This window comes from Oncorhynchus mykiss, chromosome 12 (assembly GCF_013265735.2).
Source record: "Oncorhynchus mykiss isolate Arlee chromosome 12, USDA_OmykA_1.1, whole genome shotgun sequence".
NCBI classification, from domain to species: Eukaryota; Metazoa; Chordata; class Actinopteri; order Salmoniformes; family Salmonidae; genus Oncorhynchus; species Oncorhynchus mykiss.
In genome coordinates, this window is record NC_048576.1 from 8330876 (window position 1) to 8357400 (window position 26525).

The following is a 26525-nucleotide window of genomic DNA, read 5'->3' on the forward strand; positions in this document are numbered from 1 at the left end:
GTATGATCTTTTTGTTACTGGTCTGGGACAGCCCAAACTATACTGCTGTATTAAAAGAGAAAGTCTTAGGCTAGAACTAACTCCATATTCAGATGGTAGTTAATCTGTCTGGAAGCAAAAACAACCCAGAGACTGTGACTGAATACAACAATCCCCTTCACAAATGAACATGATGTTAACATGAAGCCCTGTTCTAGTCTATGGGTCAGAACCAAACACCTTTTTAATAAGAACAGAGCAGAACGTCTTTCCATTCCAAAAAGCCTCAAAACAAAATCCGGTGGGAGGAAGATATGAGGGAAGACAAAGAACTGTCAACTCAGCACTGAACCAGAAAGGCCCTCCCTCGCCTCTCCTCCCCTAGAGGGCTAATTAAAGGCATGACTAGACATAGACTAGAACACTCACTGATCCACAGACAAAGGAATGAAGAGATATTACATAGTAAAAAAAGAGTCTGCTGTGGTGCTGAAGGTAGGCAAGCCCTGCCCTGCTCTAAGGTCAGCTCAGTCCAGAGGCAACCCGTCATTCAGGGCAGGTGGGGCAGAAGCCCACATTTGTTGCCTGTTTTGCAAAGTTATTTCGGCATTAATATGTGTCTCACATCAGTTTTCAAACAATGTAAAAAAAAAAAAAAAAAAAAAAGTAAACCCTCCATAAACCCTCCATACAAACGCGGTCTCTTTTTTGTCTTCTTGAGTAAGGCAGCTCCAAAATTCAGGTGTTTCAGCCTAGCTCATTGCTTTCCGTGGTGGTGGGGCAGCCAGCGGAAAATGCGGAGCGTAGGGGTTGGTAATGTTCTCTAGTTGCGCTGTAATTGGCTAAGTGTTCGGTCACTCATGGGGACACTAAGTCACTGCCAAATCTAAGGGTAGAGCTAGAAAATTCAAGCCCCTTAGGCGCTGCCATAGAGTTACATTAGAAGTGCAATCGGCCATTGGACATAACACAATAAGTTAGAAATCACAAATTCAACAATGAGTGGTTTGGAAGGAATCAGTGGCTATCTGCAAGCACTGCAAAGCAATCACTAGCCTGCTATTCAGTGGAGTGGGTGTATTCCCAATTCTCGCTAGGGGGCAGTATTCGGAAGTTTGGATGACTGAGGTGTCCAAAGTAAACAACCTGTTACTCAGGCCCAGAAGCTAGGATATGTTTTGGACAGAAAACTCAAAAGTTTCTAAAATTGTTAAAATAATGTCTGTGAGTATAACAGAACTGATTTGTAGGGTGAAACCCCGAGCACAATCAATCCAGGGATACATTTTTTTTTTGAGGTCATTGGATTTTCCAATGCTTTTCTATGAGAAACCTGATTTATTTGGACCCAGATTGCAGTTCCTACGGCTTCCACTAGATGTCAACAGTCTTTAGAAATTGTTCTGTTTTTTTTGTTGAAAAATGAAGTAAATCATATTCTTTGTAAGTGTCACTCAGGTGGACTTTAGTCTTTTGGTGCGCGTGAATGACTGCATGCTCCGTGTTGTTTTTCTCTGGTATTGGAAACAGTTTATTCCATCTTAAATTTTATAGATTATTTACATTTTAGGGTACTTAAGGTTGGATTAGAAACTTTGTTTGAAATGTTTGGACCAAGATTACAGGTAACTCATTAGATACTTTGTAATCATGTTGGGCCGGTGTATTTCTGAATCAAACGAGTCAAATAAATGGACATTTTGGGGATATGAAGAAGGAATTTATCGAACAAAACGACCCTTCATTGTGTAACAGACATTTGAGATTGCCAAAAAGATGAAGATCTTCAAAGGTAAGCGATTTATTTTATTGCTATTTCTGACTTTCGTTATGCATCTGTTTGGTTGAAAAATGGTTTATGCTTTCGTATTCGGGGCGCTGTCATCAGATAATCGCATGGTGGGCTTTTGCCGTAAAGCCTTTTTGAAATCTGACACTGCGGCTGGATTAACAAGAAGTTAAGCTTTTTTAAAAAAAAATGTATGACACTTCATGAAAGTTCTATACTTATATTTCTGTAATTTGAATTTCGCGCTCTGCAGTTTCACCGGATGTTGTCAAATCTATCCCGTTAAACGGGATTTGATCCTTGAGAAGTTTTTCAAGGTCACTTTTCCAAACTTAAAATGATAAACATTGGCCATGCTGTCAACCCAGCATGAATTCTGCAGAGCTCAAAACAACTTAACTCAGAACTGGGAAATCTGATTTCAGTGAGTTCAAGACAAATGGTAACTCAGGGGGGAAAAAAAACTAACTCCGACTGGGAAAATACGTTTTGATAGGTCATCCAACTCAAAATTGTAAGTCGGGAACTCTGACCTCTTTCTAGAGCTACTACCTGAAGATCACTGACATCATCATGATTGGACCTTGTCCCCCCCCCTCCCCCTAAGAGTTCCCAGTTGTCTTGAAAGCACCATAATTTCAGAGAATACCCGACTTTGATGACAAAATTTGCCCACGAGAAGGACCGCCGCACCACCTTCCTGTTCAAGTGAGTACAGCACAACAAGGTGAGTCCAAAAATGTATTGTATGCTGCTGCATAAATGATGTACTTTTCCAGGGAGATATGTATACAGTAGATAAGAAAGTAATACTAAGTGTATGTTGTGTAGTAAGCTGTTAGTAGCCTCACCCTAATAATTTGGTCTATTTTCCCCCTCTTAATTTCGCCTACAGTTCTGACTTGGTGTTGCACATGTAGCCTAAAGCCTGTTTTAGAGAAATGTAATCATTGAATATTGTAAGAGCTTCCATTGTCTGCTTATATGCCCCCTTTATTTATCCTAAGCTTCTGACTTGGTGTACAGGGAGAACACCATAGTTTGTACATCTCAATTGTCAGTAGAAGCTGTTGGAACAGCTTTATGTACTGTAGGCCCTAACAGTTTGTGGGCACCGTTTGTCACCGTTATAATGCAATTAATGTATTGTTTAGTGTTGTGACTTTGCTGGCATTCATCCCCCCCAGTTGTTTGTTTGTTTGTTTGTTTGTGTTTGCGCCACCAAGATTTACATGTTAAAAATCACCACCGGCTCGTTCAGGACGACACAATGCTGTCTGCTGCAATAATAACCGTCTTTATTAAAATGCTTGGGATGTTTATAGAAACATAGGGAGCACCAAAACATTGCCTGACAAAGTCTGATTCTGCTTTCAATGAAGAGTAGGCTGGAGAAGGAAGCAGAACACATGAAAAGAGCTGGGATTGGCCTGGCAGGTGGTTAGAGCGTTGGGCCAGTAACCGAAATGTTGCTGGATCGAATCCCCGAGCTGACGAGGTAAAAATGTGTCGTTCTGCCCCTGAACAAGGCAGTTTACCCACTGTTCCCCGGTAGGCCGTCATTGAAAATAAGAATTTGTTCTTAACTGACTTGCCTAGTTAAATAAAAGCATTGTTATTGACTAAGCGTTTCACTGTTAGTCTACACCTGTTGTTTACAAAGCATGTGACTAATAAAATGTGATGATTTGATTAGACCCAAACATGTGTCATGGCTTCCGAAGTCGGTCCCTCTCCTTGTTCAGACGGTGTTTGCCGGTCCCTCTCCTTGTTCAGACGGTGTTTGCCGGTCCCTCTCCTTGTTCAGACGGTGTTTGCCGGTCCCTCTCCTTGTTCGGATGGTGTTTGCCGGTCCCTCTCCTTGTTCAGACGGTGTTTGCCGGTCCCTCTCCTTGTTCAGACGGTGTTTGCCGGTCCCTCTCCTTGTTCAGACGGTGTTTGCCGGTCCCTCTCCTTGTTCAGACGGTGTTTGCCGGTCCCTCTCCTTGTTCAGACGGTGTTTGCCGGTCCCTCTCCTTGTTCAGACGGTGTTTGCCGGTCCCTCTCCTTGTTCAGACGGTGTTTGCCGGTCCCTCTCCTTGTTCAGACGGTGTTTGCCGGTCCCTCTCCTTGTTCAGACGGTGTTTGCCGGTCCCTCTCCTTGTTCAGACGGTGTTTGCCGGTCCCTCTCCTTGTTCAGACGGTGTTTGCCGGTCCCTCTCCTTGTTCAGACGGTGTTTGCCGGTCCCTCTCCTTGTTCAGACGGTGTTTGCCGGTCCCTCTCCTTGTTCAGACGGTGTTTGCCGGTCCCTCTCCTTGTTCAGACGGTGTTTGCCGGTCCCTCTCCTTGTTCGGTTGGTGTTCGGCGGTCCTCTAGCCATCCTTGATCCATTGGTTCTGTCTTGTCTCTCTACACACCTGGTTCCAATCCCATTCATTACGTTGTGTATTTAAGCCTGTGTTTCCCCTCATGTCCTTGTATGTAGGTGTGTTATTTGTTCTGGTGTGCGATGGGTTTTGCACCCTATCATGTTATTTTGGCATACTTTGGTTTTCTGAGTTTAATTTTTTATTTTTATTAAACAGCTCCGTTTTTACCAAGTTCATTCTCATGGGCCTGACTTCCCTGTCACCAGCACGCGCCGCATTACAACATGCCATTTTCCTAAATGTTTTATCGTTACGGTAACATATACCGTAATCCATCTTCTAAATCAATATCAGGGGAAGTGTTTTGGCTCGTCGGATGGTCTCTCCCTCTAACTAAAGAGGCTTAGGTGAGCACTTAAAGGTATAGGTGACTCACCTATCCTGCTGGTAAGCTACAGAGATGGAGTCTGTGTCTGAGCTGGCTCGGTGGTGGGAGTCCGGGAGCTGGGCATGGTTCACAGCAGACTGAGACTGGCTGTTGAAGGAGACTGCACGGTGCTCTGGAGATTCAGGCACCTTGGATAGAGCCATACATGGATAGATACATATTTTAATAGCTGCTTGGATGGAACTTCATTAATCTCAGATGGGAAAATGTCATACAGCAGTAGATAAAAACACGCACAACAAAAATAATAACACACAAAGTCAAGAGTCATAAGAAGGGCCATAGCATCCATAAGAAGAGCCATAAGATGAGCCATAAGAAGAGCCATAGCATCCATAAGAAGAGCCATAAGAAGAGCCATAGCATCCATAAGAAGAGCCATAAGAAGAGCCATAGCAGCCATAAGAAGAGCCATAAGAAGAGCCATAGCATCCATAAGACATCATGATTAAATGTCATAATACCTGGCCCAGGTTGTGGTGTGATCTGCTCATCATTAACCGGGCATTGGAAGGGTGGTGGTGGTGGGGGCCGAGGCCGGAGTTGAACCCAGGGAAGAGCACCTCTTCCTGGGCATGGAGCCGGCCGCCAGGGGCCTTGTTCAGGGCCACCTGCGATAACACTTTTGTTATTGTTTTTCAACAAAAAAAAATGAATGTAATTAAAACTACACACCACAAAGAACAGAGGAACTGGGGATTGGACCGAGGATTTCTAAAGATGTAAAACATCAATTACCTCTGAGTAGGAAATCCTCTTCAGGTCTGAGTCTGAGTGTGCGGAGCGGGCTGAGGAGCTAGGGGTCAGGCTGGCAGAGCTCAAGGCCCTCCCCATCCCCTCCACCCCCCCCTGGCCCAGAGAGTACTGCAGGAGGTTCAGTGGAGAGTTCTCTGTGGAACAGGGAGAAGTACCAGGTCGGATATTATGAGAAGACATTATCAGGGGTCTTAAATGCTAAATCTTATACAATAATTCACATAACTGAAATGTAAAGTAAATGCTAACTAAAATGTACAGTGGGGCAAAAAAGTATTTAGTCAGCCAGCAATTGTGCAAGTTCTCCTACTTAAAAAGATGAGAGAGGCCTGTAATTGTCATCATAGGTACACTTCAACTATGACAGACAAACTGAGAAAAAAAATCCAGAAAATGTAGGATTTTTTATGAATTTATTTACAAATTATGGTGGAAAATAAGTATTTGGTCACCTACAAACAAGCAAGATTTCTGGCTCTCACAGACCTGTAACTTCTTCTTTAAGAGGCTCCTCTGTCCTCCACTCGTTACCTTTATTAATGGCACCTGTTTGAACTTGTTATCAGTATAAAAGACACCTGTCCACAACCTCAAACAGTCACACTCCAAACTCCACTATGGCCAAGACCAAAGAGCTGTCAAAGGACACCAGAAACAAAATTGTAGACCTCCACCAGGAGGTCTGGGAAGACTGAATCTGCAATAGGTAAGCAGCTTGGTTTGAAGAAATCAACTGTGGGAGCAATTATTAGGAAATGGAAGACATACAAGACCACTGATAATCTCCCTCGATCTGGGGTTCCATGCAAGATCTCACCCCGTGGGGTCAAAATGATCACAAGAACGGTGAGCAAAAATCCCAGAACCACACGGGGGGACCTAGTGAATGACCTGCAGAGAGCTGGGACCAAAGTAACAAAGCCTACCATCAGTAACACACTACGCCGCCAGGGACTCAAATCCTGCAGTGCCAGATGTGTCCCCCTGCTTAAGCCATTACATGTCCAGGACCGTCTGAAGTTTGCTAGAGAGCATTTGGATGATCCAGAAGAAGATTGGGAGAATGTCATATGGTCAGATGAAACCAAAATATAACTTTTTGGTAAAAACTCAACTTGTCGTGTTTGGAGGACAAAGAATGCTGAGTTGCATCCAAAGAACACCATACCTACTGTGAAGCATGGGGGTGGAAACATCATGCTTTGGGGCTGTTTTTCTGCAAAGACTGGTCCGTGTAAAGGAAAGAATGAATGGGGCCATGTATCGTGAGATTTTGAGTGAAAACCTCCTTCCATCAGCAAGGGCATTGAAGATGAAACATGGCTGGGTCTTTCAGCATGACAATGATCCCAAACACACCGCCCAGGCAACGAAGGAGTAGCTTCGTAAGAAGCATTTCAAGGTCCTGGAGTGGCCTAGCCAGTCTCCAGATCTCAACCCCATAGCAAATTGGAGGGAGTTGAAAGTCCGTGTTGCTCAGCAACAGCCCCAACACATCACTGCTCTAGAGATCTGCATGGAGGAATGGGCCAAAATACCAGCAACAGTGTGTGAAAACCTTGTGAAGACTTACAGAAAACGTTTGACCTCTGTCATTGCCAACAAAGGGTATTAAACAAAGTATTGGAGAAACTTTTGTTATTGACCAAATACTTATTTTCCACCATCATTTGCAAATAAATTCATTAAAAATCCTACAATGTGATTTTCTGGATTTTTTTATTCTAATTTTCTGTCATAGTTGAAGTGTACCTATGATGAAAATTACAGGCCTCTCTCATCTTTTTAAGGGGGAGAACTTGCACAATTGGTGGCTGACTAAATACTTTTTTGCCCCACTGTATGTCTTCACCCCATAAGTAGGTCTAACAGAATCAGTTAAATTGTTCTACTGTTTAGGATGAGGCCATGTGACAAAGCTCATGTAGACATGCTGTCGTTAAGTTCACCATCTCCCTCTGTCTCACCTAAGTCCTGCAGCTCCTGGTTGTTCTGCCGGGCCTTCATCTGGAGGTGGAACTTGTGCTGAGCAGAGCAGAGGCACAGCAGGTACTGACAGGTCTTGTTGCTGTCTGTCTGGAACAGGTGTTTGATCCCGTCTGACGTGTTCTGAAGACAGATCTTCTTCTTCTGCAGAGAAACAGACGGACAAGAAAAGTGAGTGAGAGCGATACACCAAACAGGGGGGAAAAAATGGCATTCCAATGAGTGACGGAGAAATTTTACAAAGCAATGCAGAAGAAACAGGGTACATTACAAAGCAATGCAGAAGAAACAGGGCACATTACAAAGCAATGCAGAAGAAACAGGGCACATTACAAAGCAATGCAGAAGAAACAGGGCACATTACAAAGCAATGCAGAAGAAACAGGGCACATTAATGCAGAAGAAACAGGGCACATTAATGCAGAAGAAACAGGGCATATTAATGCAGAAGAAACAGGGCATATTAATGCAGAAGAAACAGGGCATATTAATGCAGAAGAAACAGGGCATATTAATGCAGAAGAAACAGGGCATATTAATGCAGAAGAAACAGGGCATATTAATGCAGAAGAAACAGGGCATATTAATGCAGAAGAAACAGGGCATATTAATGCAGAAGAAACAGGGCATATTAATGCAGAAGAAACAGGGCATATTAATGCAGAAGAAACAGGGCATATTAATGCAGAAGAAACAGGGCATATTAATGCAGAAGAAACAGGGCACATTAATGCAGAAGAAACAGGGCATATTAATGCAGAAGAAACAGGGCATATTAATGCAGAAGAAACAGGGCATATTAATGCAGAAGAAACAGGGCATATTAATGCAGAAGAAACAGGGCACATTAATGCAGAAGAAACAGGGCACATTAATGCAGAAGAAACAGGGCATATTAATGCAGAAGAAACAGGGCACATTAATACAGAAGAAACAGGGCACATTAATGCAGAAGAAACAGGGCACATTAATGCAGAAGAAACAGGGCACATTAATGCAGAAGAAACAGGGCATATTAATACAGAAGAAACAGGGCATATTAATACAGAAGAAACAGGGAATATTAATGCAGAAGAAACAGGGAATATTAATGCAGAAGAAACAGGGCATATTAATACAGAAGAAACAGGACACATTAATGCAGAAGAAACAGGGCATATTAATGCAGAAGAAACAGGGCACATTACAAAGCAATGCAGAAGAAACAGGGCATATTAATGCAGAAGAAACAGGGCACATTACAAAGCAATGCAGAAGAAACAGGGCATATTAATGCAGAAGAAACAGGGCATATTAATGCAGAAGAAACAGGGCACATTACAAAGCAATGCAGAAGAAACAGGGCATATTAATGCAGAAGAAACAGGGCACATTACAAAGCAATGCAGAAGAAACAGGGCATATTAATGCAGAAGAAACAGGGCATATTAATGCAGAAGAAACAGGGCATATTAATGCAGAAGAAACAGGGCACATTACAACGCAATGCAGAAGAAACAGGGCATATTAATGCAGAAGAAACAGGGCATATTAATGCAGAAGAAACAGGGCACATTACAAAGCAATGCAGAAGAAACAGGGCATATTAATGCAGAAGAAACAGGGCACATTACAAAGCAATGCAGAAGAAACAGGGCATATTAATGCAGAAGAAACAGGGCACATTACAAAGCAATGCAGAAGAAACAGGGCATATTAATGCAGAAGAAACAGGGCACATTACAAAGCAATGCAGAAGAAACAGGGCATATTAATGCAGAAGAAACAGGGCACATTACAAAGCAATGCAGAAGAAACAGGGCATATTACAAAGCAATGCAGAATAAACAGGGCACATTAATGCAGAAGAAACAGGGCATATTAATGCAGAAGAAACAGGGCATATTAATGCAGAAGAAACAGGGCACATTACAACGCAATGCAGAAGAAACAGGGCATATTAATGCAGAAGAAACAGGGCACATTAATACAGAAGAAACAGGGCATATTAATGCAGAAGAAACAGGGCACATTACAACGCAATGCAGAAGAAACGGGGCACATTACAAAGCAATGCAGAAGAAACAGGGCACATTACAAAGCAATGCAGAATAAACAGGGCACATTAATGCAGAAGAAACAGGGCATATTAATGCAGAAGAAACAGGGCATATTAATGCAGAAGAAACAGGGCACATTACAACGCAATGCAGAAGAAACAGGGCATATTAATGCAGAAGAAACAGGGCACATTAATACAGAAGAAACAGGGCATATTAATGCAGAAGAAACAGGGCACATTACAACGCAATGCAGAAGAAACAGGGCACATTACAACGCAATGCAGAAGAAACAGGGCACATTACAAAGCAATGCAGAAGAAACAGGGTACATTACAAAGCAATGCAGAAGAAACAGGGTACATTACAACGCAATGCAGAAGAAACAGGGCATATTAATGCAGAAGAAACAGGGCACATTACAACGCAATGCAGAAGAAACAGGGCATATTAATGCAGAAGAAACAGGGCACATTACAAAGCAATGCAGAAGAAACAGGGCATATTAATGCAGAAGAAACGGGGCACATTACAACGCAATGCAGAAGAAACAGGGCACATTACAAAGCAATGCAGAAGAAACAGGGTACATTGCAAAGCAATGCAGAAGAAACAGGGTACATTACAAAGCAATGCAGAAGAAACAGGGCACATTACAAAGCAATGCAGAAGAAACAGGGCACATTAATGCAGAAGAAACGGGGCACATTTCCAGTGAGTGAGAGAAACACTACACCAGACTAGAGGCTTCACTTTTATAATTTATAGACTAAGTATTTTGAAATGTGGAGATTAATTAACATATTGGATTTATAGAGTACCTATCTAGTAGCTCAAAGCCTTTAACATAAGTATGAAAAACACCTCATCACCCCCACCCAAAATGTTTATTAAAAGGGGTGTCAGGAAGCCTAGTGGTTAAAGTGTTGGGCCAGTAACCGAAAGGTTTCTGGATCGAATCCCCGAGCTTACAAGGTAAAAATAATTGTCATTCTGCCCCCTCACAGTTAACCCACTCTTCATAGGCTGTCATTGTAAATAAGAATTTGTCCTTAATTGACTTGCCTGGTTAAATAAAATTAAAATAAAACGATTGAATTATTAAATTGAACTCTGCTTGGAGTTTAGAGTGCAATACACTTACTGTGAAAGAAATCTTCTTGGTTTCTCTCCAGGGGAACCTTAGTACTGGGGTTCTGTTTCCATTCAGGACCTCAAAGATGAGGACGCCCTTGGAGAAGACCCCTAGCATGATACCTGTCTGGGACCGCTTCTCAGGGAGGACACGGTGGAAGTGAACCCCGTACTCCGTCAGCCTCTGGCTCGCCTTCAGGAAAGAAAACAGGATAAAAGGAGTCTTTAAAACTCAAAAACAGGGATCAATCATAATTACGATCAACCATAACGTCTCCACCCCCTTGACGTTACCACATCTTTACGTCATTTGACCTGTGACCAGGCTAGGCTAGCCACCTGTGACCAGGCTAGGCTAGCCACCTGTGACCAGGCTAGGCTAGCCACCTGTGACCAGGCTAGGCTAGCCACCTGTGACCAGGCTAGGCTAGCCACCTGTGACTAGGCTAGGCTAGCCACCTGTGACTAGGCTAGGCTAGCCACCTGTGACTAGGCTAGGCTAGCCACCTGTGACTAGGCTAGGCTAGCCACCTGTGACTAGGCTAGGCTAGCCACCTGTGACTAGGCTAGGCTAGCCACCTGTGACTAGGCTAGGCTAGCCACCTGTGACTAGGCTAGGCTAGCCACCTGTGACTAGGCTAGGCTAGCCACCTGTGACTAGGCTAGGCTAGCCACCTGGGACCAGGCTAGGCTAGCCATCTGGGCACTTACCTTGAGAAACTCAAACTCTGTCTCTGCCTCTGTGGCTCCATAGTATGTGCTGTGTAGTTTGAGCAGTTCTTCCTTGATGGAGCTCTGGTCAATATTATCCAGCACAGAGGCAGACATGTAATGTTCCATTCTGAAGTACGTCTTTCCATGGAGCTAGAAGAAACAGACGGTATAATTGTAGCCCTCACATATAGGGTTGGTCAGCATCCTGGTTCCAGATTAAGCCGACTCCTGGACTAAAAAGGCATGTTCAATGGAGAGCCTCAACTGAAATGGCTTTGTAGTCCAGGATTGGCTTAATATGGTCTAGGAAACCACCCCATTATGTCAATGTGGTAAACACTGTATAATAACTATACTACTACTGTAGAGGAGGGATTACTACCTCTGCCTGGTAGTCACCAAACTCTGCCTGAAGAGCCAGGGACGCCAGGAGCATGGCATTCTCCATGTCACAGCACACCCTCTCCTCCAAGATATCCTTCCTCAGCTGCAAGTAGTACTGGTGTTTTGTCATGGTGTGTCTGGAGTGGAGCACAGTATTGATACTTTATTCTGAAGCAGGCTATTGTTGTTTAACCAAGGGCTTGTTTCACTTCAGCTAAAGGCTCTGACTAACCTGGTCCCAGATCTGTTTGTGCTGTATAGTCCTATTGGTTGTTGCTATGCTTGGCACAGATCTGAGACCAGGGTTCATATTATTATGATTTATTTAGAATTCAAGGCACACTTAACCAGTATGTCTACCACGGCATTCTTTATTATGGTAACAATAAAAACCCTTGAATGAGTAAGTGTCCAAACTTTTGACTGGTACTGTATATACACAGTAAGTCAAAAGTGGACACATACAGTACCAGTCAAAAGTTTGGACACACCTACTCAAAGGTTTTTTCTACATATATGGCATCATGTAGTAACCCAAAAAAAGTTTTAAACAAATCAAAATATATTTTATATTTGAGATTCTTCAAAGTGGCCACCCTTTGCCTTGACAGCTTTGCACACTCTTGGCATTCTCTTTACCAGGTTCTCCTGGAATGCTTTTACAACAGTCTTGAAGGAGTTCCCACATATGCTGAGTACTTGTTGGCTGCTTTTTCTTCTTCCTTCACTCTGCGGTCAAATCAAATCAAATGTATTTATATAGCCCTTCGTACATCAACTGATATCTCAAAGTGCTGTACAGAAACCCAGCCTAAAACCCCAAACAGCAAGCAATGCAGGTGTAGAAGCACCAACTCGTTCGGTCCAACTCATTCCGAACCATCTCAATTGGGTTGAGGTCGGGTGATTGTGGAGGCCAGGTCATCTGATGCAGCCCTCCATCACTCTCTTTCTTGGTGAAATAGCCCGTAAACAGCCTGGAGGTGTGTTGGGTCATTGTCCTGTTGAAAAACAAATGATAGTCCCACTAAGCGCAAACCAGATGGGATGGCGTGTTGCTGTGGTAGCCATGCTGGTTAAGTGTGCCTTGAATTCTAAATAAAATCACTGACAGTGTCACCAACAAAGCACCTCCACACCATCACACTTCCTCCTCCATGCTTCACGGAGGGAACCACATATGCAGACATAATCCGTTCACCTACTATGCGTCTCACAAAGACACAGCAGTTGGAACCAACAATCTCAAATTTGGACTCATCAGACCAAAGGAAAGATGTCCACTGGTCTAATGTCCATTGCTTGTGTTTCTTGGCCCCAGCAAGTCTCTTCTTATTATTGGTGTCCTTTAGTAGTGGTTTCTTTGCAGAAATTCAACCACGAAGGCCTGATTCACACAGTCTCCTCTGAACAGTTGATGTTGAGATGTGTCTGTTACTTGAACTCCGAAGCATTTATTTGGGCTGCAATTTCTGAGGCTGGTATCTCTAACGCACTTATCCTCTGCAGCAGAGGTAACTCTGGGTCTTCCTTTCCTGGGGTGGTCCTCATGAGAGCTAGTTTCATCACAGAGCCTGATTTTTTCCCCCCGACTGCACTTCAAGAAACTTTCAAAGTTCTTGAAATTTTACTGATTGACTTGACCTTTATGTCTTTAAGCAAAGAGAAACGACAGTCCATTACTTATTTGAGCTGTTCTAGCTATAATATGGACTTGGTCTTTTACCAAATAGGGCTATCTTTTGTATACCACCCCTACCTCATCACAACACAACTGATTGGCTCAAACGCATGAAGGAAAGAAATTCCACAAATTAACTTTTAACAAAGCACACCTGTTAATTGAAATGCATTCCAGGTGACTACCTCATGAAGCTGGTTGAGAGAATGCCAAGAGTGTGCAAAGCTCTCAAGGCGGCTACTTTGAAGAATCTCAAATATATTTTGATTTGTTTAACACTTCTGATTACATGCGTCTTATTTCATAGTTTTGATGTCTTCACTATTATTCCACAATGTAGAAAATAATAAAAATAAAGGAAAACAATTGAGTAGATGTGTCCAAACCTTTTGACTGGTACTGTATATATGCACCATTTAGCAGCCTATTTTATCCAAAGCGAATTACAGTCATGCGTGCATACATTTTACATGTGGTTGTTCAAGGGAATCGAACCCACTATCCTGACGTTGCAAGCGTCATGCTCTACCAACTCTACCAAGAAAGACAAAAGCGATCCTAGATAAGCATTTCTATTCTGAGATGCTTCATGAATAAGGGCCTGAGCTCCACTGACAGGAAGTGGGCAGACATGTTTCCATTGTCTTACTTTATGGAGGACAGGGCTTGTCCCGGAGTAAGAATGGGGAATCAGGTCCCCTTCTCTCCATGTCTTCGTAGTCAATATTATCTAAAATAGCAAACTGCTCCTAGATCATCACTCATACTCTGAGAAGATGAATAGCCCCATGGTCTTACTGTATGAGGTTGACATCATCCAGAAAGAACTTGATGCGTAGGAATAGGTTAAACTGGATGTCTGGTTTCTTCTTCTTGGGTTCTTCTTTCCACCCCTCAGGAGCAACTTTGGACAGCTTGGCATCGGGATCAATGAAGAAGAACTCATTGTCTAGATAAACGAGACACGGAGGGAGAGAGGGAGAGAGGGAGGGAGAGGGAGGGAGGGATGCAGCAGTAAGGGATGAGAGAGGGAGAGGAGGAAGTAGAGGGAGGGAGCAATGCAGCAGGGAGGGAGGAGATAGGAGGAAGTAGAGGGAGTGAGCAATGCAGCAGGGAGGGAGGAGAGAGGAGGAAGTAGAGGGAGGGAGCAATGCAGCAGGGAGGGAGGAGAGAGGAGTAAGTAGAGGGAGGGAGCAATGCAGCAGAGAGGAGGGAGAGAGGAAGAAGTAGAGGGAGAGAGCAATGCAGCAGGGAGGGAGGAGAGAGGAGGAAGTAGAGGGAGAGAGCAATGCAGCAGAGAGGGAGGAGAGAGGAGGAAGTAGAGGGAGGGAGCAATGCAGCAGAGAGGAAGGAGAAGGGAAGAAGTAGAGGGAGAGAGCAATGCAGCAGGGAGGGAGGAGAGAGGAGGAAGTAGAGGGAGCAATGCAGCAGAGAGGGAGGAGAGAGGAGGAAGTAGAGGGAGGGAGCAATGCAGCAGAGAGGAAGGAGAGAGGAAGAAGTAGAGGGAGAGAGCAATGCAGCAGGGAGGGTGGAGAGAGGAAGAAGTAGAGGGAGAGAGCAATGCAGCAGGGAGGGAGGAGAGAGGAGGAAGTAGAGGGAGGGAGCAATGCAGCAGAGAGGAGGGAGAGAGGAAGAAGTAGAGGGAGAGAGCAATGCAGCAGGGAGGGAGGAGAGAGGAGGAAGTAGAGGGAGAGAGCAATGCAGCAGAGAGGGAGGAGAGAGGAGGAAGTAGAGGGAGGGAGCAATGCAGCAGAGAGGAAGGAGAAGGGAAGAAGTAGAGGGAGAGAGCAATGCAGCAGGGAGGGAGGAGAGAGGAGGAAGTAGAGGGAGCAATGCAGCAGAGAGGGAGGAGAGAGGAGGAAGTAGAGGGAGGGAGCAATGCAGCAGAGAGGAAGGAGAGAGGAAGAAGTAGAGGGAGAGAGCAATGCAGCAGGGAGGGTGGAGAGAGGAAGAAGTAGAGGGAGAGAGCAATGCAGCAGGGAGGGAGGAGAGAGGAAGAAGTAGAGGGAGAGAGCAATGCAGCAGGGAGGGAGGAGAGAGGAAGAAGTAGAGGGAGGGAGCAATGCAGCAGGGAGGGAGGAGAGAGGAGGAAGTAGAGGGAGGGAGCAATGCAGCAGGGAGGGAGGAGAGGGAGGGAGGAGAGAGGAAGAAGTAGAGGGAGGGAGCAATGCAGCAGGGAGGGAGGAGAGAGGAGGAAGTAGAGGGAGGGAGCAATGCAGCAGGGAGGGAGGAGAGGGAGGGAGGAGAGAGGAGGAAGTAGAGGGAGGGAGGAGAGGGAGGGAGCAATGCAGCAGGGAGGGAGGAGAGAGGAGGAAGTAGAGGGAGGGAGCAATGCAGCAGGGAGGGAGGAGGGGGAAGAGGGGGAGGCAAGGAGGAGTGGGGAGAGCGAGAGAGAGCGATAACATAGGAATAAGTTAGCATGAGCTGGACACTTGCACAGACACACTGAAAATAACTAAGACACTTGCAGTCAGAAAGCAGCCAGGAAAATCAACAAGTGTCTGGATTTTGGTTTACACGGGACAGTAGGAGGGCAGAAGAGCACACACCCAGCAGGAGCAGATTGGTCATATGATGGGCTGGCCCATTTTTTTGTTGAGTGGGCTGGTCGAAATTGATATGCACAAAATAGAAATTACTAAGGTTCTACTAATCTATAATGATACTTTGGCTGACCCCTCTACCAAGATGGGCAGGACCGGTTTTCTGATAGCGCAGTCTAAGATCACATAAACTCACATGCAAAGTCAAAAGCAGAATCAGCAAAGAGAGCTGCTCCGACTCATCAGTTAGACAGCCAAGATCATGAAAAACGATAAGGTTGCCTATAAATGTAGAAAGAGCACATTCTATGTCGTCACCTCACTCAAAACATAGTTTTGTTGGGAGGGGCTCAAAAGCATGATTTGTTCAAACAGTAAAGTGCATTATCCTCCATGATTTGTTCGAACAGTAAAGTGCATTATCCTCCATGATTTGTTCTAACAGTAAAGTGCATTATCCTCCATGATTTGTTCGAACTGTAAAGTGCATTATCCTCCATGATTTGTTCGAACAGTAAAGTGCATTATCCTCCATGATTTGTTCGAACAGTAAAGTGCATTATCCTCCATGATTTGTTCGAACAGTAAAGTGCATTATCCTCCATGATTTCTGTAATGGAAGTGTCTTTCCAGCCTATGACTTCGCCTGCTGCTGTAATGAGCGAGCCTCTACTCTCCCCGCATGCGCTCGAGAGAAAAACACGTTCTGATCATGTAACATTTCAAAATGCAACTGCGGGAAAAGTTGCCGCCACATGCAGTGATGTGGGCTGGTTAAGATGTCATGGCCGAATTCTTGTCCCAGTCGGCCCCTGACACACACACACACACAATACCTGTGAGGCAGGCCAGGCCGAAGAGGTGGTGCTCCACCAGTCCAATGTGAGCCACCACCATGTCCAACACATCCTTACACACAGCCTTGATGTCACAGCTCAGCTCCAGCTTCTGGCCGGTCAGCAGGACCACCCCCACCTTCCTCTGGACCTCATCCAGCTTCCCACGCTTGTTCTGGGGGAGAGAGACGACACGGGACAGGAGAGAGATAGAAAAGGGTAATTTAGGGTGAGATATGGGACAGGAGCGGGCCAGTACATTGCCCTGTACCAGCAGAGGGCCAGTACATTGCCCTGTCCCAGCAGAGGGCCAGTTCATTGCCCTGTCCCAGCAGAGGGCCAGTACATTGCCCTGTACCAGCAGAGGGCCAGTACATTGCCCTGTACCAGCAGAGGGCCAGTACATTGCCCTGTACCAGCAGAGGGCCAGTACATTGCCCTGTACCAGCAGAGGGCCAGTACATTGCCCTGTACCAGCAGAGGGCCAGTTCATTGCTCTGTACCAGCAGAGGGCCAGTACATTGCCCTGTACCAGCAGAGGGCCAGTACATTGCCCTGTACCAGCAGAGGGCCAGTACATTACCCTCTACCAGCAGAGGGCCAGTACATTACCCTCTACCAGCAGAGGGCCAGTACATTACCCTGTACCAGCAGAGGGCCAGTACATTACCCAGCAGAGGGCCAGTACATTGCCCTGTACCAGCAGAGGGCCAGTGCATTGCCCTGTACCAGCAGAGGGCCAGTGCATTGCGCTGTACCAGCAGAGGGCCAGTGCATTGCGCTGTACCAGCAGAGGGCCAGTGCATTGCGCTGTACCAGCAGAGGGCCAGTACATTGCCCTGTACCAGCAGAGGGCCAGTACATTGCCCAGCAGAGGGCCAGTACATTGCCCAGCAGAGGGCCAGTACATTGCCCAGCAGAGGGCCAGTACATTGCCCTGTACCAGCAGAGGGCCAGTACATTGCCCTGTACCAGCAGAGGGCCAGTACATTGCCCTGTACCAGCAGAGGGCCAGTACATTGCCCTGTACCAGCAGAGGGCCAGTACATTGCCCTGTACCAGCAGAGGGCCAGTACATTGCCCTGTACCAGCAGAGGGCCAGTACATTGCCCTGTACCAGCAGAGGGCCAGTACATTGCCCTGTACCAGCAGAGGGCCAGTACATTGCCCTGTACCAGCAGAGGGCCAGTACATTGCCCTGTACCAGCAGAGGGCCAGTACATTGCCCTGTACCAGCAGAGGGCCAGTACATTGCCCTGTACCAGCAGAGGGCCAGTACATTGCCCTGTACCAGCAGAGGGCCAGTACATTGCCCTGTACCAGCAGAGGGCCAGTACATTGCCCTGTACCAGCAGAGGGCCAGTACATTGCCCTGTACCAGCAGAGGGCCAGTACATTGCCCTGTACCAGCAGAGGGCCAGTACATTGCCCAGCAGAGGGCCAGTACATTGCCCAGCAGAGGGCCAGTACATTACCCTGTACCAGCAGAGGGCCAGTACATTGCCCTGTACCAGCAGAGGGCCAGTACATTGCCCTGTACCAGCAGAGGGCCAGTACATTGCCCAGCAGAGGGCCAGTACATTACCCTGTACCAGCAGAGGGCCAGTACATTACCCTGTACCAGCAGAGGGCCAGTTCATTGCCCAGCAGAGGGACAGTACATTGCCCAGCAGAGGGACAGTTCATTGCCCAGCAGAGGGCCAGTACATTGCCCAGCAGAGGGCCAGTACATTGCCCTGCACCCGCAGAGGGCCAGTACATTGCACTGACCACCAGACCTGGGATCTCTCCGCTCCAGAGCAGGTTATTTATTTATATTTTTATAGTTTGAGAGAGTTTGATTGAGCATGCCTGGAGGTTCTAGGTAGGCAGGGTTTCATTGGTTCCATTGTAGCCAGGCCAGCTCAATCAAGCAGAGATAAATGATTCAAAATTGAAAGCTTTCTGTCTGAACCCAGAGCTAGAGGAGAGGTTAGGATGTATTCCACTACACTGACATAACCCTCACTCACACAACCACCGGGCTAGAAAATCAGTCTGCTCCACAAGTACCCCATCTGAAACACCTTGAGGAGTCTCACCATTATTGAAGAGGGAACCGTCAAGGCAACACATGGCTCGCTGGTCATCTTCACAAATTCAGGACCAAAGAAATTCTGCAATAGGAACGAGAGACAGAGTAACAAGAGGTTACACACACAGACTGCACCGTGTCGTGCTGTAAAAATGTTAGGCCTGCTTGTTCTCCCCATCTAAAAATCACACAGGCAGTCATTTCACAAAGAGACAGCTTTGGTTTTAGATCAAGTGTAGGCCTGAGATGTAGGTAGGCTACCTTAGGTTTGCTTATGCGGTAGGCTACCTTAGGTTTGCTTATGCGGTAGGCTACCTTAGGTTTGCTTATGCGGTAGGCTACCTTAGGTTTGCTTATGCGGTAGGCTACCTTAGGTTTGCTTATGCGGTAGGCTACCTTAGGTTTGCGGTGGTGCGGTAGCCTACCTTAGGTTTGCTTATGCGGTAGGCTACCTTAGGTTTGCTTATGCGGTAGGCTACCTTAGGTTTGCGGTGGTGCGGTAGGCTACCTTAGGTTTGCGGTGGTGCGGTAGGCTACCTTAGGTTTGCTTATGCGGTAGGCTACCTTAGGTTTGCTTATGCGGTAGGCTACCTTAGGTTTGCTTATGCGGTAGGCTACCTTAGGTTTGCGGTGGTGCGGTAGCGTTGCATTGAGAGGGTCCCGGAGGTCCAGCATGGAGGTGCGTGCCAGGGGCTCATCCCCGGTGTAGAGGCTGGCTCGGGGGTCATCCCCTGGGTATAGGGAGGCCCTGGACAGCCTGTTAGCCAGGTGAGCCTGGAGCCTCTGAACCTCTTCCTCACGTCTCTGGAGCATCAGACCCTCGTCGGCTGCACCCTCATGTCGCCTGGGGGAAAAACAGATTGAAATGTACAACAGAACGGACACGATGGATTCCATACTATACATTGCAGACATTCATGTGTGTGCAGCCCCTTCATACAGCCTGCATGGGGAGGACATGGAGATAAGATGCATAGAACTGCCATGATTACTTACTCTACATGACCTAGACAAGCATATACACCGGAGTGTACAAAAACATCAAGAACACCTTCCTAATATTGAGTTGCTCTTCCGAATATCCTTGTTTCGTCAGGGCTTGGACTCTACAGGGATGCTGGGCGGTGGACCATTCTTGATACACACGGGAAACTGTTGAACGTGAAAAACCCAGCAGCGTTGCAGTTCTTGACACAAACCGGTGCGCCTGGTACCTACTACCATACCCCGTTCAAAGACACCTAAATATTTTGTCTTGCCCATTCACCTTCTGAATGGCATACACAAGCCATGTTTCAATCGTCTCAGGGGTTAAAAATCCTTCTTTAACCCCGTCTCCTCCCCTTCATCTACACTGATTAAAGTGGATTTAACAAGTGACTAAATAAGGGATCATAGCTCTCACCTGGTGTTCCCCGGGCGCCGTCAATGTCGATTAAGGCACCCTAGGTCCAGTATCTCTTATCGTCTAATTAACAACACTTTACATGGCCCAGTATCTCCTATCGTCTAATTAACATCACTTTACATGGCCCAGTATCTCCTATCGTCTAATTAACATCACTTTGCATGTCCCAGTATCTCCTATCGTCTAATTAACATCACTTTACATGGCCCAGTATCTCCTATCGTCTAATTAACATCACTTTACATGACCCAGTATCTCCTATTGTCTAATTAACATCACTTTACATGGCCCAGTATCTCCTATCATCTAATTAACATCACTTTACATGACCCAGTATCTCCTATTGTCTAATTAACATCACTTTACATGGCCCAGTATCTCCTATCATCTAATTAACATCACTTTACATGACCCAGTATCTCCTATTGTCTAATTAACATCACGTTACATGGCCCAGTATCTCCTATTGTCTAATTAACATCACTTTACATGGCCCAGTATCTCCTATCATCTAATTAACATCACTTTACATGACCCAGTATCTCCTATCGTCTAATTAACATCACTTTGCCCAAAACATTAAAACAGAGGCATAAAAAAAAAGTCATCACAACTGGTCTAAATTATACGGGTGCACCCCTGTGTCGGTCCTCTTTGAACTATCAGCCTTCCGATGAACAGAATAACAGTGTCTCTGTAACGGTAATCACATACCACTTACACTACAATGAAACATGTCAACATGCAAGGCTCTTTCTGAATGCTTGAAACAATCCAAACATGACAATTTAATTCACACAGTAACATGCATTTTGTCTATTAAAGTTGAATCAGTCTTCAACTCTCCTGGCTTCAGTGAGCCTATGACTTCTGTGGGAATGTCTCTTCATTGAGATTGCTACAGATCAGGTGTGTTTGACCACTGTGTTAACCCACAGATGGTCAGTCATTCAAACAGTGCCATGAATGGTGACTGAGTCATCACGCTGTGCTCCCACGCTAGCCAGTCACGGGTATCACCTTCTCTCATCATCATCACACTGTGCTCCCACGCTAGCCAGTCGCTAGTCACGGGTATCACCTTCTCTCATCATCACACTGTGCTCCCACGCTAGCCAGTCGCTAGTCACGGGTATCACCTTCTCTCATCACCACACTGTGCTCCCACGCTAGCCAGTCGCTAGTCACGGGTATCACCTTCTCTCATCATCACACTGTGCTCCCACGCTAGCCAGTCGCTAGTCACGGGTATCACCTTCTCTCATCATCACACTGTGCTCCCACGCTAGCCAGTCGCTAGTCACGGGTATCACCTTCTCTCATCATCATCAGGCTGTGCTCCCACGCTAGCCAGTCGCTAGTCACGGGTATCACCTTCTCTCATCATCATCACACTGTGCTCCCACGCTAGCCAGTCGCTAGTCACGGGTATCACCTTCTCTCATCATCATCACACTGTGCTCCCACGCTAGCCAGTCGCTAGTCACGGGTATCACCTTCTTTCAGTATTCCACCACAAAAGGTTTAGTTAAAAGTTGTCCTAAAATCCCCCAAGCAACTAAAACGTGGAGAAAAGACGTTGCTGTTAAACTGGATAGTTTAACGTGCTCCATTAAAAACGTTATGGACATTCGGTTACTGGTTTTAGAGATGATGGATAGAGATAAACACGTGAATACACACACACACACACACACACACACACACACACACACACAGGAAAGTATTCCGACCTCTCGACTTTTTCCACATTTTGTTAAGTTACAGCCTTATTCTGAAATGGATTAAATAAAAAAGTATCCTCAGCAATCTACACAATACCCCATAATGACAAAGCAAAAAACGGTTTCTTAATTTTTGCAAATGTATTAAAAATTAAAAACCGAATCATATTTACATAAGTATTCAGACCCATTGTATTGAGACTCGACATTGAGCTCAGGTGGATCCTATTTTCATTGATCATCCTTGAGATGTTTCTACAAGTTGGTTGGAGTCCACCTGTGGTAAATTCAATTGATTGGACATGATTTGGAAAGGCACACACACTGTCAACAGTGGGACCTTATATAGACAGGTATGTCAGAGCAAAAACCAAGCAATGAGGTCGAAGGAATTGTCCATAGCGCTCCGAGACAGGATCGTGTCGAGGCACAGATCTGGGGAAGGCTACCAAAAAATGTCTGCAGCATTGAAGGTCCCCATGAACAGTGGCCTCCATCATTCTTAAATGTAAGACGTTTGGAACCACCAAGACTTACTAGAGCTGGCCGCCCGGCCGAAGTGAGCAATCGGGGGAGAAGGGCCTTGGTTAGGGAGGTGACCAAGAACTCTACAGTCACTCTGATAGAGCTTCAGAGTTCCTCTGTGGAGATGGGAGTACCTTCCAGAAGGACAACTACCTTTGCAACACTCCACCAATTAGGCCTTCATGGCCAAGTGGCCAGAAGGAAGCCACTGCTCAGTAAAAAGGCACATGACAGCCTGCTTGGAGTTTGACCATGAGAAACAAGATTCAATCTTGGTTTCATCAGACCAAAGAACTCTTTGGCCTGAATGCCAAGGGTCACCTGGCACCATCCCCACGGTGAAGCATGGTAGTGGCAGCATCATGCTGTGGGGATGTTTTTCACTAGCAGGGACTGGGAGACTAGTCAGGATCGAGGGAAAGATGAATAGAGCAAAGTACAAAAGAGATCCTTGATGAAAACCTTCTCCAGAGACCTCAGACTGAGGCGAAGGTTCGCCTTCCAACAGGTGAACCAGGTGAGCCCGGACTTGAACATCTCTGGAGAGACCTGAAAATAGCCTGTGCAGCGACGCTCCCCATCCAACCTGACAGAGCTTGAGGGGATCTGCAGAGAAGAATGAAGAATGAGAAACTCCCCAAATACAGGTGTGCCAAGCTTGTAGCGTTAAACCAAAGAAGACGCAAGGCTGTAATTGCTGCCAAAGGTGCTTCAACAAAGTACTGAGTAAAGAGTCTGAATAGTTACAATACCAGTCAAAAGTTTGGACACACCTACTCATTCAAGGGTTTACATTTGACTATTTTCTACATTGTAGAATAATAGTGAAGACATCAAAACTATGAAATAACACATGGAATCGTGTAATAAGCAAAAAACAGTGTTAAACATGTCAAAATATATTAGATACAGAAGATAGGCTTATTTGGTAAAAGACCAAGTCCATATTACGGCAAGAACAGCTCAGATAAGCAAAGAGAAACGACAGTCCAGCATTACTTTCAGTCAGTCAATACGGAAAATGTCAAGTACTTTGAAAGCTTCTTCAAGTAGCAAAAATCATCAAGCGCTCTGATGAAAGTGGCTCTCTATCCTCTGCTGCAGAGGATAGGTTCATTAGAGTTAACTGCACCTCAGATTGCAGCCCAAATACATTTTTCAGAGTTCAAGTAACAGACACATCAACTGTTCAGAGGAGACCACGTGAATCAGGCATTCATAGTCGAATTGCTGTAAAGAAACTACTACTAAAATAAAATAAAGAGACTTGCTTGGGCCAAGAAACACGAGCAATGGACATTCAACCAGTGGAAATATGTCCTTTGGTCTGATAAGTCCAAATTTGAGATCTTTGAATCCAACCACTTTGTGAGACGCAAAGTAGGTGAATGGATGATCTCCGCATGTGTGGTTCCCACCGTGAAGCATGGAGGAGGAGGTGTGATGGTACTTTGCAGGTGAAATTGTCAGTGAATTAGTTAGAATTCAAGACATGGCTACCACAGCATTCTGCAGCAATACGCCATCCCATCTGGTTTGCGCTTAGAGAGACTATCATTTGTTTTTCAACAGGACAATGACCAAACACAACTTCAGGCTGTGTAAGGCTTCAGGCTATTTGACCAATAAGGAGAGTGATGAGTGCTGCATCAGATGACCTGGCCTCCACAATCGCCCGACCTCAACCCAATTGAGATGGTTTGGGGTGAGTTGGACCGCAGAGTGAAAGAAAAGCAGACAATAAATACTCATAGTATGTGGGAACTCCTTCAAAGCTGTTGGAAAAGCATTCTTCATGAAGCTGGTTGAGAGAATGCCAAGAGTGTACAGAACTGTCGTCAAGGCAAAGGGTGGCTACTTTGAAGAATCTAAAATCTATTTAGATTGGTTCAATACTTTTTTGGTTACTATGAGTCCATATGTGTGATTTTATAGTTTTGATGTCTTTACTATTATTCTACAATGTAGAAAATAGTAAAAGTAAAGAAAATCCCTTGAATGAGTAGGTGTGTAAACTTTAGACTGGCACTATGTAAAATGTGATTTCAGGTTCTTCTTTCAAATTTATTTTTTTTGTTGTTGTTGCTTTGTCATTATGGGGTATTGTGATGTCATTATGGGGTATTGTGATGTCATTATGGGGTATTGTGATGTCATTATGGGGTATGGTGTGTAGAATGATGAGGGAAAACTATTTAATCCATTTTAGAATAAGGCAGTAATGCGGAAAAAGTCCAGGGGGTCTGAATACTTTCCAAATGCACTGTATCACTAAAATCTAAAGCGCCAGAACAGCTGTTTGGGTGAGTGTGTGTCATTCCACTCTGTGGCCCTGTGCCCAAACTGTCTGCCTACACACAGGATCAATTATGAAATCCTACTGGCACTGATTAACCTACCACACCCCACCACACTACAGCCAGCTTGCAGCCGGCCGTGTAAATCACACTGATATCACACACAGCCAGTAGCAGAGCCCAATGGAACCCTATTCCCGAAATAGTGCACTACTTTTGACCAGAGCCCTATGATGCCTGATTCACTATATAGTGCACTACTTTTGACCAGAGCCCTATGATGCCCTATTCCCTATATAGTGCACTACTTTTGACCAGAGCCCTATGATGCCCTATTCCCTATATAGTGCACTACTTTTGACCAGAGCCCTATGATGCCCTATTCCCTATATAGTGCACTACTTTAGGCCAACATTCTGTCGTTCTGCCCCTGAACAAGGCAGTTGCCGTAGGCCGTCATTGTAAATAAGAGTTTGTTCTTAACTGACTTGCCTAGTTAAATAAAAAGGTAAAAAAAATAAAAAGACTAGACCATAGAGCCAGGTTATACATAAATTTAACCAGCAGGGGGTGCAGGAGGGCCATAGATAACACATCATACAGCTAATGGGTAAGACTGCTTCAGGAAGTTAAAAAAACCTTACCCTTTAGGAAGCACACCTTACCCTGGAACAAGTGTGAATAATTGAAAACGGGATGAATGACCCATGATATACATTTCCAGATTTTTATTTAACCTTTATCCTGATAAATAACTCCACTCGGACTGGCGTGTTTCCATACCTTAACTACGACTCACCTCTCCCGTTTTCCCAGTCTTGTGCAACGTGAGCGATGTGAGAATAGCTTCACCCTGAGATGCATACATTTAGTTGAACATGAACAGGTGTCTATCCCGGGCCACGGTATATACACTACATGACCAAAAGTATGTAGACACCTGCTCGTCAAACATCTCATTCTAAAATCATGTGCATTAATATGGAGTTGGTCCTCCCCTTTCCTGCTATAACAGCCTCCACTCTTCCGGAAAGGCTTTCCACTAGATGTTGGAACAATGCTGCAGGGACTTGCTTCCTTTTCAGCCACAAGAGCATTAGTGAGGTCAGCACTGATGTTGGGTGATTAGGCCTGGCAATGCAGTCGGCGTTCCAATTCATCCCAAAGGTGTTCGATGGGGTTGAGGTCAGGGCTCTGTGCGGGCTAGTCAAGTTCTTCCACACCGATCGACAAACCATTTCTGTATGGACCTATCTTTGTGCACAGGGCATTGTCACACTGAAAACAGGAAAGGGCCTTCCCCAAAACAGTTGCCACAAAGTTGCAAGCACAGAATTGTCTACAATGTCATTGTTGCAGCATTAAGATTTTCCTTCACTGAAACTAAGGGACCTGGACCGAATCACAAAAAAACAGCCAAACACCTTAATTCCTCCTCCACCAAACTTTACAGTTGGCACTATGCATTAGGGCAGGTACCGTTCTCCTGGCATCAACCAAACCCTGATTCCTCCATCAGACTGCCAGATGGTGAAGCGTGATTCATCACTCCAGCCAACGCTTGAAATTGCGCATGGTGATCTTAGGCTTGTGTGCAGCTGCTCGGCCATGGAAACCCATATCATGAAGCTCCCGACAAACAGTTCTTGTGCTGATGTTGCTTCCAGAGGCAGTTTGGAACACAGTAGTGAGTGTTGCAACCGAGGACAGACGATTTTAATGCGCTAGGCGCTTCAGCACTCGGCGGTCACGTTCTGTGAGCTTGTGTGGCCTACCACTTCACGGCTGAGCCGTTGTTGCTCCTAGATCTTTCTACTTCACAATAACAGCACTTACAGTTGACCAGAAATTTGATGAAC

The 26525-nt window shown here is 45.4% G+C and overlaps 1 protein-coding gene across 3 annotated transcripts in view; it reads right to left on the reverse strand.

Annotated features, from left to right (window-relative positions):
* Positions 1 to 26525, reverse strand: part of ptpn13 (protein tyrosine phosphatase non-receptor type 13) — a 169121-nt gene that overhangs the window by 39325 nt on the left and 103271 nt on the right. For all 3 annotated transcript variants that reach the window (XM_036936815.1, XM_036936814.1, XM_036936816.1), the window contains exons 10-20: positions 19331 to 19556; positions 18720 to 18794; positions 16639 to 16813; positions 14058 to 14208; positions 11577 to 11715; positions 11192 to 11344; positions 10491 to 10673; positions 7289 to 7451; positions 5304 to 5455; positions 5030 to 5176; positions 4554 to 4693 (exon numbers count right to left, since the gene is read on the reverse strand). In XM_036936815.1, the coding sequence (XP_036792710.1) occupies positions 4554 to 4693; positions 5030 to 5176; positions 5304 to 5455; positions 7289 to 7451; positions 10491 to 10673; positions 11192 to 11344; positions 11577 to 11715; positions 14058 to 14208; positions 16639 to 16813; positions 18720 to 18794; positions 19331 to 19556 (1704 nt within the window). The remainder of the gene's footprint in view (positions 1 to 4553; positions 4694 to 5029; positions 5177 to 5303; positions 5456 to 7288; positions 7452 to 10490; positions 10674 to 11191; positions 11345 to 11576; positions 11716 to 14057; positions 14209 to 16638; positions 16814 to 18719; positions 18795 to 19330; positions 19557 to 26525) is intronic.